Raw genomic sequence first — 13,644 nt, 5'->3', positions numbered from 1 at the left:
TTGTACTGTTTTTGTTTATACACAATAAATAAAAATTTACAAGATTAATTGAATGAGCAAATAAATATTTTCACCACAAATCCACCTCTATTTTTTTTTTCACGCCAGAATACAATAAGCAGCGACGTCTGAGTTACGAAAATACGAGCTATCCAGCCGACGGATAAAAAATACGGAAAATCTTATTTTCTGTGCATGAAATCGGAGAAAATAGCTAAAATAAGTAAAAATGCGGAAGAATTAGCAGCTAGGGTGTAGATTGAATTTTCCGTTTATCTTCGAAAATCGTAAATAAATATAATTATTTTACTTCAATGACTGAATTTTAATAAAAAAAACGGGATATTTATTTTAAAAAAACAAAACTTTTAGAGAATCGGAGTTTTTGATAAAAAGGCTGAAATTCGAGAGACAAAAAAAAATCTCATCCCTGTATAAAGGTCAACCAGTTTTATCCCAAGGAAATGATTTTTAGAGAAACTTCAGAGGGAGGAAAAGGGATTTCAATAATTTTCCTCCGCGGAAAATTAAATTCCTCATAAAACATTTTAACTTGTGCAAAAAAAATTTCAGCGGAAATTAGCGGGAAAAATGGAAAAATCTGAAAAAAAGCGGAAATCAGCGGTAGAATCTCTTCCCTGTGTAATTTGTCTGGAAACTATTATTATAACGTAATTTAATAGTTCAATGTAGTGCAGCTGAGGATGTCAGGGCTAGAGGTAGGGAGAAGAATAGAGCCTCCNTGTTGTTTTTAAAGCTAAATTATTTTGGTCAATAAATTTTTTTCTCCCAAGTTCTTCGTAGGCCCCTGAATTTCGTAGGCCCTAGGCACGTGCCTAGTGTGCCTATAGGTTAATCCGGCCATGCCTCCATGCTTTAAGTAGTTAATCATAAATTGTGCTCTATGCAAATACTTAAAATTTTAAATTAATACTTATTAAAAGAGTTTCCGTATATCAACCATTTTCTTCTCTTTATTATTGCATGTAATTTGCTGTAAAAACTAAGGATATTCAGAGATATTTAGTCATAAAACAATGAAAAAAAATACAGTTGAAGTTAGAGAAAACCTTCAAATATCTTAGAATATTCATGAGTTAAGGCCTTCCCACATCTGTTTTTCTTTCTAATCAATTACCTAGAATATGATAATGAGGTTTAACCTGTTTTACAGTCTAATCAAGAGTACTAAATGCATATTATGGTGAATAACTTTAAAGAAATATATCACTTTCCGACATAACTACCACTATGATTATTAAACATCAATTCACTAGTATATATGGATGGTCCACATGAAACAGTTGACTTGCTGTTTGTGACCGTGTCGTCGTCTTCCTCACACTGTTACTTCTCAATCTAATTACACACACTCGACTGCTAATAGCAACACAGGAGAAACTACGCACACAACCATGAACTTAATACAGCTTTCACCACAAATGCTCAAATTGTAGTGAACTTAACACAGATCTCCTGGCTTTTCGCAAATCAGTCAACTAGTGGTAATCGACCATCGAATTATATCTCTGATAAAATTCTGGTAGGGATCTATTATGGTGTAACTACCACTAAGATTATTAAACATCAACTCACTAATATATAAGACATGCTAACTTGATTCAATCTTGAGATACCTTTTAATAGATGAAAATTATCATTGTCGAAACTACTTTCCCCACAACTTAAGCTGAATCTCTTTAGAGAAAACTTTCATAAGAGAATAATAAGATTTTGTTTCAATATGGTATTTATCTGACCGCCCGTAAGAAGGGGCTTATTAAGTCATACTTAACAATTTAATTTGAATAAAAATGGAAAGGATAATTATTAAAAACATGTCCATGAACCTTAACTTAAGTACAAGTGATTTCATCCACTTTAATTGTTATAGTTGTTCTTAATATAACTGCTTGTTACAGTGAGAGTTTATTTTATAAAGATTCAAAAATCATGAATTAGCAAATATGAAATCATTTATAATTGTAATAACAAAATAAATTCTTACCAGGTCCCCAGAAGTGCTGTAAAATAAAAAATAATAAAAATTATGCACAAGAAAAAATTTAAAATAATTTATCTTCTTTTGAAATAAATAATTAATTAAGATAATAAAGATCAGGACTACACAACCATTTTTATACAGCAGGCCACAAAAACTAGAAAATAACGAGTTGAAAGCCAACATTAATAAAAAGCTTTAATTATAAAATTGAAGGGAGTTTTAGACCCTATTCTGAACTAAAACAAATTCATAGATTTCTTTTTTTGATTTTATTTAATTACTCAGGTGCAAATAGTAAAGTTAAATAAAAATATTTAATGTAAATAAAGCTAGACAGATATAGTTACAGAATTATAAAGCAGTAAATAACAACATCGGTTGCTTAACAATGAATAATAAGATTATAACAACAAATTTATAGGTATTAAGAAAGAAAAAAAGTCATTATCCCCATAAGTTAACTTTCATAACTACTCAGAAAAAAAAATATGGCACTGATACAGTATCAGAATGTTATAGTTCTGATTGTAATTCATTACAATCTGAGGAATATACTCTGAGGAAGGTTAAACTTATTCAGTACCTTACTGTTACAGAACATGACTGAAAAGATGTTTTTAACACTTCTTCTCTCGCTCATATTTTTATTAATATCTAAGATAATTCAGGAGCCAGACCAAAAGTCTTTGTGGGTCACTTCCAGTCTGCAATCCATAGGTTGTGTATCCCTGGGAAAGTATAATAATATATATATACTTACAGTACTATGATGAGGAAATCAGAAGAGGAAATCAACATGGCAACATATAAAAAAATATATATTAATTAGTGAGATCTATTAAATTAATAACACATTATTTGATATTTTTAAAACACGAAGAAAACGTAAAAACATGAAGTAACAACACCATATTCAAAAGTTTCATGAAAAAAATACCTAGCTATTGTTTTTTTAAAAAATATCTCAGGTTCTTTTAGCTTTCTATATCAGTAAAGCCGTAAAGAAAAATCATACAATAAATCATTTCAATTTTAAAATATCCATTTAACACTTAATTTTACATAATAAGGGGTCTGTCTAAGTTTTTATGAAAGGTACCTATTTTGTGAAAATTAAAAATTACATTAAAAAATCAACACAAAAATATGGTAAAGTACGAAGATATTTTCAAAAATTGTCATTACAAATAAAAAGTGACTGGTAAATATTTATATATTTTTTCCCATATATTCAAAAATAATTTTGCTATTGTAAAATTTTGGGCTTAAAATTGTATCTTAATATAAAAATCCATAAAAGTCATTGTCCATTGCTAAATTTCAACTTGAATTTAAATTTTTAAAAAAAAAAGCATGCATTTAACAGTACTTACACTTAAAATTATTTTCATTATGAGAGCATTTCTCACGGGGTCATAAAGAAAAAAGTTTCACAAAGAAAAAAAATTTTTATAAAAAAATAAAGGTCTGTTAGAATAAAGTTAGAACAATGTTCGAATGTTCAGAATAATGCTGGAATTTCAATTCCCTATAAAATTTATAGAGGGAGCGCCTTGTCGTTTAATTTTAAAAATAAAAAACTCGGCGAAACAAAATCTCGCTATACAATGTAAGCAACAGGTTAGGCTTACTATACAGCACTAACTGACCAAGCACATGTTACTCATATATGCGAAATTAACCCGGTATTTATCATTTCTTAGGGGGATACAAAAACAACATTTTAAGAGGGAGGGAGGAAAAACTTAGAAATTACTTTTTCAAAAGCATTTTGTTCCTAAAGTTGATTTTTGTGAAGGTGCCGCTAACGATAGTAAATTTGTTCTGGACAGACCCCTGATAGTGAGAATTTTCCTGTTGACTTAAAGTTATTCAAATTTGAATAGGATTTGTAGGTAACTTGTAAGTATTTGTAGATAAACCATGTAAAATTCTTTTGAACTAACAGCTGTTTAGTAAATCCAGAAGCTATGTCGAATAAAGACAAGATTTTAATTAATACAAAATGCAAAGCGAAATGAAGTAAATGTTTAAAAGCTCTATTTTGATTCACAAATAATTGCATTTAAATAACTTAAAACAAATCACAATAAAAATACAAAAAAAATTAAAACAGACTGAAACCCACTTTCAATTCAAATTTTCATAAGTAAAGAATAACTATTTATCTGCTTAAAGTTTTAAGAAACATTTATCAGTTTCAAAAAAATATAGGTCAACATGCTCAAAATTTTACAACCTAGGAGCAGCTTTACGTGGTCAAAAAAACTTCGAATTCGTTTAAAATTACTAAATAATAATTTACAAATTCACTTAATTACAAGATACCCAAATAGTAATTTTCCTTCTAATCAGGATCCCAAATATTAAGAATTTTTTCCAAGCGAATATAAATTTTTACAGGTACATTACTTTAATATAAATTGCCGAATATATTATTATTCAGTAATAACAAACGATTTCAAAATTAAACAACTGCTTAGTTAGGACATGCAAGTTCCACAACATAAACAACTCGATCTAAATCCTCAAAGCCAATTTATCTTAATTTCTTACCTGGATAGATAAGTCCGGAATTCTTTGCTTTTCAGATGATTAATCATAGATGAAAACAACTTTGAAGCCATTGTTACGCGGAAATAAAAAAAAAGTAATTAACTGTATAACTTAGTCCCTACCCAATAACAACAACCTAGACACAAACTTGAAAATTTTATTTACTTCCAGGAATAAGATTACGACTGCTTATTTTTGTAAACCTCAATACACTATAAATGATACTAATAGAATAAAGCTCGTTGTTGGGAGCGACACCACAAGCACACGAAAGGGTGGGTCTTTGCATGATAGACTTTTTAAAATTTCTTTATGACTTTTTCCACTACAGGATTTTCTTAAAATTGAAAGCATGTAAAAGAATAGGCGTAAAAATTTTAGAAAATTCTCACATTTGATTAAGAAGACAGATATTAAAACTTTAAAACAATTCAAATTTGCCGGATAACGCAGATTTGAAGTCAGATGTTTGTAGGAACCGGTTTCCTTGCATGCCTAAAATTTGGGTATGTGAATGAGAACCCGATTAGTAAATTATAATTATCCATATCAAATTCACGAATAAGATTCTCCCTTGGACTTAAAAATTCGCATATGCGATTTTTTGTCGCACGTAGTGAAAGGGCATCGAATAAGCGGTAAAGTAGTAAGCAGGGAGGATAGAACGTAAAAGTAGTAGTAACAGTAGTAAAAAGATTTAGTGAGATAATCTTGCATCGGAGTCAGGTGAATTGCATGCAGTGAGAGCAGTCTCTTACGCGAAGTTTTGAAGCATTTCTAGATCACAACGCTCAAATACGCCATCTGGGGAGAAGACCATTCCATGTACTAATCCTTCCCCCTTCTTTCTCTTCCTCTTCTCAGTTTTATGGGTGGCTGACCGGGTAAAGCTTAGCACAGGTGGCGCTACGGATTAAAATTCGTTGTGTAAAAGTTCTGGGATACTATTTCCGATTAATTTTTAGACCTAAGCTTGAAAAAGGGTGGCATCAAATATTATTATTATTGGCGATCGCAACGCTCCAATGCGCCACCTGCAACCCATTTCGATCGCCAATGCTTGTAGAGTTTACAATTGGCGATCGAAATGGGTTGCAGGTGGCGTAGAGCAGTACTCTTTTCCTATGACAACACTTCACATGCTTTCCCCATTAGCGTGTGGAAAGTCATTGAGCAAGGAAGTATGTTAGTTTCTCTCTTGATTTTCACATAGATTAAAATCTTTTAACTTGAAAAACTATATGGAACTGAAAACTACATTAAACTTAGTTCTAAAGAAAAGTATCATAGAAATTTTAAAAAATATTTTTATTAAATAAAAAGGAAAAATATTAAGAAAAGGGAAATTATCGTAGTACATTCCTATACAACTGAAAAGAGGAGGAGAGGGAAGGGAGAAGAGCTAAAGGCATGAAACCGGTCTCTCCCCAGATGGCGTATTCGAGTGTTGCGATCGCGAATATAGCACGCTGTTTCAATCTGAATTTCAACGAAACAAACATATGAATTTGGCAGATTCCGCAAGCATGCTATGCGCTGCAAGATGAAATCCAAGAAATAACCAACGGTGATATTTTATACAATTATAGCCAAATAAAGGATATCACTCAAACCATAGAAAACCTTACACCTTATTTATGTTGTGATATTAATTTTCTTGCATTTGTTTTAAGCTCACAGCCAATGAGAATTTATAAATTACAGGAAACTCTTATGAATGGTAAAAGTACGTGTAAATTTAAATATAAATCCCATTGATAAAACTTATGGATATTAATCCTGTCCACGCATCGCCTTGTAAGCATAGCATAAGCGGAGGGATACGCCGGAAGTTCTTCCTGTTGAAGAAAGCTTGTTATTGTTTACATTCAGTCAACCATCCATAGTTTATTTTAAATATGTTAGGTGTTACACCCTCTCCTGGCTATCGCTCAGTAATTTAACTGCTTACGCAGTTTTTTTGCACCTGTTGAGTCCGCTATTAAACAGACTGTACGATAGAATGGTAAAAACGAAACAAGATACTAGAATAAAAGTTTCAGAAACGCAATTTTACAGCAATCATTTAAAAATTTATAAGAAAAGAAAATAAGACTTCTTCGAACGAAACAGATTAACGAGGTTGCAAATATCATACTTTTAATAGTTTATTTTTAACTACATTATTCTACACAAAAAATATTTAACTTGGACACAATATAAGTAAAAAACTAATGTTCTCTTTTTCATATTATCTTATGAGCCGTGGTCGCCCAGTGGCTCGAGAATTGGACTGCGAATCTCGATTCCGCTAAGACCCACCGAGTACGTGCTATATTGCGTGTTCATAAAATCTGTGGAATTTAAAGTCCTGTGGTTGGTTGTTGCACATTACCATGGGTACAGGGATATGCAGAAAGTTTCCTTCCTCTTCAGATCTATGTCTAAACTGAAAAACTATCCTCATATAATTGTGATGGCATGTCTCTGGATCATCCTTAGGGATGTTTCCCCGACCGTCGCCAATAGCGAAATGGGCAACTCTAGCGCGGAGTAAATAAAGTACCTCATAATAGAGGCTACAGTCAAGCTTAGGCCCACAGTTAATCCTCAGAGACCGTGTTCTTTTCAGTGATAATCACTTCTCCAGCAGATCAAATCACAGAAGGCACTTCGCCAGTAATTAATTTCACCGAAACTATTATTTTTGCTAACAATCGCTTCGTCCACAACTCATTTTGCCGAAACAGTTGTTTTACTGATAACTCATTTCACTAAGACAATTTTTTAATCGACAAGTAATTTCGCTGATTAGATCAATTCAATTTTGATTAATATTTTCTGCCAAATTTATTGTTTAATTTCATAAATTATTTTCTCTGAGAAACTTTTCAATTTTTTTACATGTTTAACGCGTAGAATTTTGCAGCAGTCAAAAATATGCTATTAAATAACTTAATTTACTTACACAAAATTTGTTTTTTGCTGTGATCTGGGGAAATAATAATTAATTGTTAACATGTAGAGATTTCCCAATATAGAAATGAAGTATAAGTCAACTTCAATTTTGAGTTAAATCTTTGATCTATACGCGATCGCAACGCTCATGTACGCCATCTGGGGAGAAGACCGATTCTTTGTCTTGACCCTCCCCTTTTGCCTCTCCTCCTGTTCTCAGTTGTATACAGTGGCGTGCCAACTTTTTTTTGACTGGGGGGGCGAGCCAATGCAAAGTCATAAGCTTTGCTTGATTTAATATTTTAAAGTTTGTATTATTNTTTTTACTCGGAATTTTACTTGATTTTATTTTCTCGAATGTTTAAATTTCAGGAGGGGCGAAATATATTGTTTGCCCCCTCACTAAAATTTCAGAGGGGGCGATTGCCCCCTCTGCCACCCCGGCTGGCACGCCACTGGTTGTATATGAATGTACTACGATGTTTTCCGCTTTCTTAATATTTTTCGTATTTAATTCGCCAGAAATATTCTTAAAAATTTCCGTGACGCTTTCTTTTGGAGCTATGTTCAATATAGTGTTCAGTTCCATATAATTTCCTAACTTAAAAAAGCTTTTAATCTATTGCAAAATCAAGAGAGAAATTGGCGTTCTTTCTTCTCCTATGACTCTCCACGAGCTAAGGGTGAAAGAATGTGAAATGCTGCCATAGGTAGAGAATTCTGCTCTACGCCAACTGTAGCTCATTTCGATAGCCAATAAGATATTTTTTTTAAAAAATAAATTCAATAATGTTTATTTTAAGTTTTGTTAAGGAAAGTTTGCAAGTCTTTCTTATTATAAATAAATATATACATTTAAGTTGAAAATAATTGTTCCAACTGCTTAAGATTGATGAGTTTCAAATTACCATACCTGATCTTCTGACTACGGTTCTACGCATTATTTATTGTTTCATTTTTTAAAGTTTGTAATATAAAATTCCGCAATTGCAATTACACTTTCGCGAACCCCTCTAAACACCTCATTAACCTCCAGGGGATCGCAAACCTACCGCCAGAAGACAATGGTTCAAAGTATGATATGCAATGCTACTCAGCATCAAGATGTTCATGCTGATATTGGTTTGTACACAGGTTGTAGCACAATGAAGATATTTATATAAATTCTAATTACGAGTATAGCATAATTATGAACCGGTTTGGGTAAATAATTAGGCAATTTTAATTTTAAAATGTCTTTTTTATTTCAAATAAAATTCATATAAAAATATGGAAATCTAAGGCCAAGTTATGATTGCCAATATAGTAAATACATTTAAAATAAGTCATATTCAATGGTTTATAATGGATGGGTGATCGTGTAAAGCTAAGGGTAGTGGCGCTAGTGGTAAAATTGCTCTTTCAAGACATCCGGGTTACTGCTTCCGATATATTTTTACGCCGCAGATTGAAAAAACGCGCCATCATATTATTGCATCATATTTTTTGCAGTATTTCACATAAACCGAGTTCTTTCTTTCAGCCTTTAAACTTCAGCATTATCATATTAATATTATAATCATTAGAGTATTTTCTAATTAGGCTATCTCAAAAAGATATTTTTGGCGACATTTATTCAAATGTAGCCAAATAAGGGATAAAATACAAAACATGGCAAACCTTAAGAATTATTCACAATGTGATATTAACTTTCCAAAATTCTTTTGGCCTTACGACCTCTGAGAATCAATACATTTCTGAAAGCTCTTATCAATGGTACAATTATGTTTAGATTTGAACCCAAATTACAATAACAAAACTGCATAGAATNAAGCATGTAAAGTGTTGCCATAGGAAAAGAGTTCTGCTCTACGCCACCTGCAGCCCATTTCGATCGCCAATTGTAAATACATTTAAAATAAGTCATATTCAATGGTTTATAATAGTAATAGATTATAAATAGTTTTAGTCCCAGTACTAAATAAAGGGGAAATTAATGCCCTTAATATTTGCCCTTCAATATTGCTGCTATTCTTGTAGTTACAATTCATATTTGTTATAACACAAAAAACAAATATTAGCGCATAATTTTTTTTGCGGTGTAGTCTTAACTGTCATCAAATGTTTCCCACAAGGAAATGTGGTTGTAAAGGAAAATTTTAATTGAGTAACACAAAAATAAAATAATGAAATTATAAACATATTTAGGACTATAAAAATTATACATAGGATAGTAGCCAGGAGTGATTCACACGCATCAGTCCTAAAATAATTATTTGTCAGAAAAATTCCTAAAAATAATTTTTATGGATGAATGGATGATTGACAGAATGTAAACAATAACAAGCTTCCTAAAACCGGAAAAAACTTAGAAAACTTTCGATGTATTCCTCCGCTCATGTTATGCTTACGAGGCGATGCGTGAACAGGCTTATTATTGTAATTTCTGATCAAATTTACGTGTAATTTTACCATTCATAAGAGTTTCTTGTAGTTTCATAAGAGTTTCTTCTAAAACAAATTTAAGAAAATTAATATCAAAACATAAATAAAGTGTGATGCTTACCCTGTTTTGAGTGTTATCCCCTATTTGGCTACATTTGTGAAAAATATCACCGTTTTATATTTTTCGGGCTGCATCATAGCATGCTTGCGAAGTTTTCCGAATCCATTTGTAGTTTGTTTCGTTGAAATTTAAATTGAAAGAATGCTTTAAATTGTAAACACTATTACTTTAATAATATTGGTTGGCTCGCATTTTCAAGTTTAGGCGCAAAAATTAATCGGAAGTAGTAACCGGAACTCTTACGACTAATTTTAACCCCTGGTGCCATCTGTGCTTAGCTTTAGATGGTCAACCGTCCATAATGTGCAATTCTAAAAATTAAAATCAATCGAGGATTGTGCTTCACGTTATTGCGCTCTAAAAAAGCACTGATGAGCAGGGCCTGATTATCACCCAGGCCCAATAGGCATGGGCCTAGGGCCCACAATTTCTGAGGGGCCTCAAAAATTAGTAAAAAGTCTAATGCAAGATGGGCTAGTTTTGGGTTAAGTACTAAATAAAAAATAATTCAGCTAATTAGTGACTTTCGGCAAAAATCACTGATTTTAATTGTTTGTGTCACCAAACTATTTTTATTTTGACATAAAATCGTTTTGTTGCTTTATATTTTGCTTTAATTTATAGATACATAAACTTTTTCTGAGAAAAATAATATTCAGTTGTCTGCTTTCAAAATGTCTTAGAAATAGTCTCTTGAATCATGCAGTTCAATAGATTCTTTTTAATTGCTAGGACTACTCATCAGTAATTTAATTTCAAAATATTTTGTAAGGGGCCCGGAAAATGTGGTGGGCCTTGGGTCTCAATTTGTCTTGATCGGTCCCTGCTGATGAGGATAGAAATGGTTGTATGTGGGCGTACCCTAATGATTTTATGAAACGAATTTTGTTTTCTCTTTGGATCTAATATTTGAGGAGAGAAAATTTTTAAAAAAAATTATAATTTTTTGCTAAGTAGGAATATTTCAAAATACTCAAGTTTAGATACTATAAGTACATAAAATAAATAAAACTGACCAATAGGTTTATAACAAAGGGATGCTAATATATCCGCACCACAAAATAAAAAAATTATTATAAAAAATAAACGTAGAGAAGGTTCTGTGGTTGGAAATGGGAATGTGAATCTTCTCTTCTCGAAATAAATTTTTTTTTTTCAAAGCAATAAGAAATAAAAAATTTATTTTATAGCTTGTTTCTTATTTTAATCATTTTTAAGATTCAATATCATCTGGTGACCCTCTTGAAAAAATCTTATAATTTTGCTTCGTAACCAAGCATGCAACGTAAGTGATCTTTATCATTAACAGCTTCAAAACTATTTAGTGCTATTTAACGGTGAAGACTAGATGGCCATTTCACCCTTCGTTCCCGTTCAGTTTTTTTTAAGAAGCTTATATGATATTTATTCGTTTAAGTTTTTTTTCTTCCTTTTTTTACTTAATTTTTTATTATTTTAAGTGTGAAATATCAGTTCCAAAAAGATAATCAGCGTTTACCGAAATTCATGGGCATAAGTTAATCTGATTTTAATAAAGTAATTTATTTTCTCTATTTTTAATTTTTCTTTTGACAGTCATAAATATGTTTTCTTTTATTTTTTTCTTTTATTTTTTTTTTAAAGAAAATAATCTTTTTTGAGAACTAAAATTTTAAAAGCCTTAAAACCACTGAGCAAAAACTTATTTATTCCTTTTCTTATCCAAATAAAAAATTCCTTGCACTTTTGATAATAATTATTATAAAAATAATTTTAGCTTTTCAAATTAGACTGCGCAAATAATTATCTGTTCCAATGATAAAATTTAATTAAATAAAGTTTAATTAAATAAATCAATAAAATTGAAATAAGGCATATAAAATTAAAATAATTAAATATTCGTCTCCTTATATATACATACATATTTTGTTTAAATTGAAAATTGTTTAAAGTAAAATTTATAAACAGTGTTTTTTAATTAATTTATTTTATTTTCAGATCGGATTTCATTTAGTATTAATTATTTTGAACTGAAATTTAATTATTTAATTTTACTTTCATTAATTGGTTACTCATTCTTATGGTTTAGATTTCAACACACCAGTTAAAACATGCATATGCTTTTCATGATAGTGATTAGTTATGATCAAATGAGCATCTCATAATTTTATGTAGTTTTTGTAAAACAGTACAATTATATTATTATTCGAATATCAACGCCAGATGGCAGCACCAATAATTAAACAGCCTATGCTGTCTTTCTGTTTTCGTCTAGTTCTAACTAAGCTTTTATTTCAATCGATTGATTTATTTATTGTTGATTGTATTTATTTTAAAGATGAATTCTTAAAATGTGAGCATTGGCATGAACACTCATTTTCAATAGGGTGGGCCATTCTAACAATTATGATTTTTAATTACTTTAAAATATGACACTAAATTAAAATCTTATTTTTACAGGGTGTTTCGCAATAGCTACCCTTAATATTAATTTTTCTAACCTTCTCATCCAAGTCATTAGAACTTAGAAATGGTAACTTAAACTAATGCTAAGCAAGTGTGCTTATAAATAAAATCTAAAGAAAACGTACTTTAGCGAGCTCAATTATTTTAAGGTTTGAATTGTCAAAAAAGAAAAAAATAATAATAATTTACTAGATGAGCTCAATAGCAATTCATTATTTGAAACACTCTTGGATTTCTAGAAAAAATTAATTTGCTTTGCATTCGATAATGATTAATTAGATTTTCATATCATTTTTGACTCTTAAATATTCACTGAGAACTGATATTTGTCGCTTCTAAACGCCTAGTTTTATGTAAAAATTTTAAAAAAGTGTAACAAGCGATGATTTTAAACAGTTTTTATAACTTAAAACAAATAACACTTTCTTTTTTTTTTAAAAAAAAAAAAAGAAAGTGCAGTTTCGTTACGATGCAACTTTACGAATCGATTTTTTTTTAACTTGAAAATTTTGAATAATCCTAATGTTAGATTTTATATTTTTTCTGCATATCCAATATTTCAAATATTATTCTAATGAATAAAAATATAAAGTCATAATCATAAAAATGATTTTTCACTCACTCAGTAAAAAAAAGAATGATTATCATTTAAAAATATTTTCCTATAAAACTAAAACCCTCAAAACATTCTCCTGCCATTGTTGTTTCTTTTTTCGTAAATAAAAGTTAAATTTTTAGAATTTTAGTTTTCGTAAATATTTAGAAATATCTTCGAGATTAATACAAAATGTTGGTGTGTGTAAATATTTGAATATATATTATGTTTTACGAATAGCAAAATTAAAAAATAAAATAAAATAAATATTATTAATAAAAAATATTAATAAAGAAGTAAAAAATAGAAAATGAATGAATCGAAATATATTAAGACTACTTTGTTATTATTATTTTTTTACATTATCGAAACCTTTTTTTCTTACAATTTTTTCATTTTAAACTGAATGAAAATAAAGAAGAGCTTACGGCATTTTCTCTTCAAAATTGAATATAAATTGAATTGAATTTCCATCCCTTCATAATTTGACAGTTAAAATATTTATATCTAAAATATTTTAACTGACAAATTCTTTCTCAAAAAACAAAAGTTCTCCCGTAT

The 13,644-nt window shown here is 30.0% G+C and overlaps 1 protein-coding gene across 1 annotated transcript in view; it reads right to left on the bottom strand.

Moving 5' to 3' along the window:
* LOC122269142 (mitochondrial pyruvate carrier) overlaps positions 1-2,693 on the bottom strand; it is an 8,665-nt gene extending 5,972 nt beyond the window's left edge. Inside the window, exons 1-2 of the mRNA XM_043040923.2 lie at positions 2,589-2,693; positions 2,009-2,024 (exon numbers count right to left, since the gene is read on the bottom strand). Coding sequence (XP_042896857.1) covers positions 2,009-2,024; positions 2,589-2,645 — 73 coding nt within the window. The 5' untranslated portion in view covers positions 2,646-2,693. The remainder of the gene's footprint in view (positions 1-2,008; positions 2,025-2,588) is intronic.
* Positions 2,694-13,644: the final 10,951 nt, after the last annotated feature.

This window comes from Parasteatoda tepidariorum, chromosome X2 (assembly GCF_043381705.1).
Source record: "Parasteatoda tepidariorum isolate YZ-2023 chromosome X2, CAS_Ptep_4.0, whole genome shotgun sequence".
NCBI classification, from domain to species: domain Eukaryota; kingdom Metazoa; phylum Arthropoda; class Arachnida; order Araneae; family Theridiidae; genus Parasteatoda; species Parasteatoda tepidariorum.
This window is presented reverse-complemented; position numbering and strand designations above follow the sequence as displayed.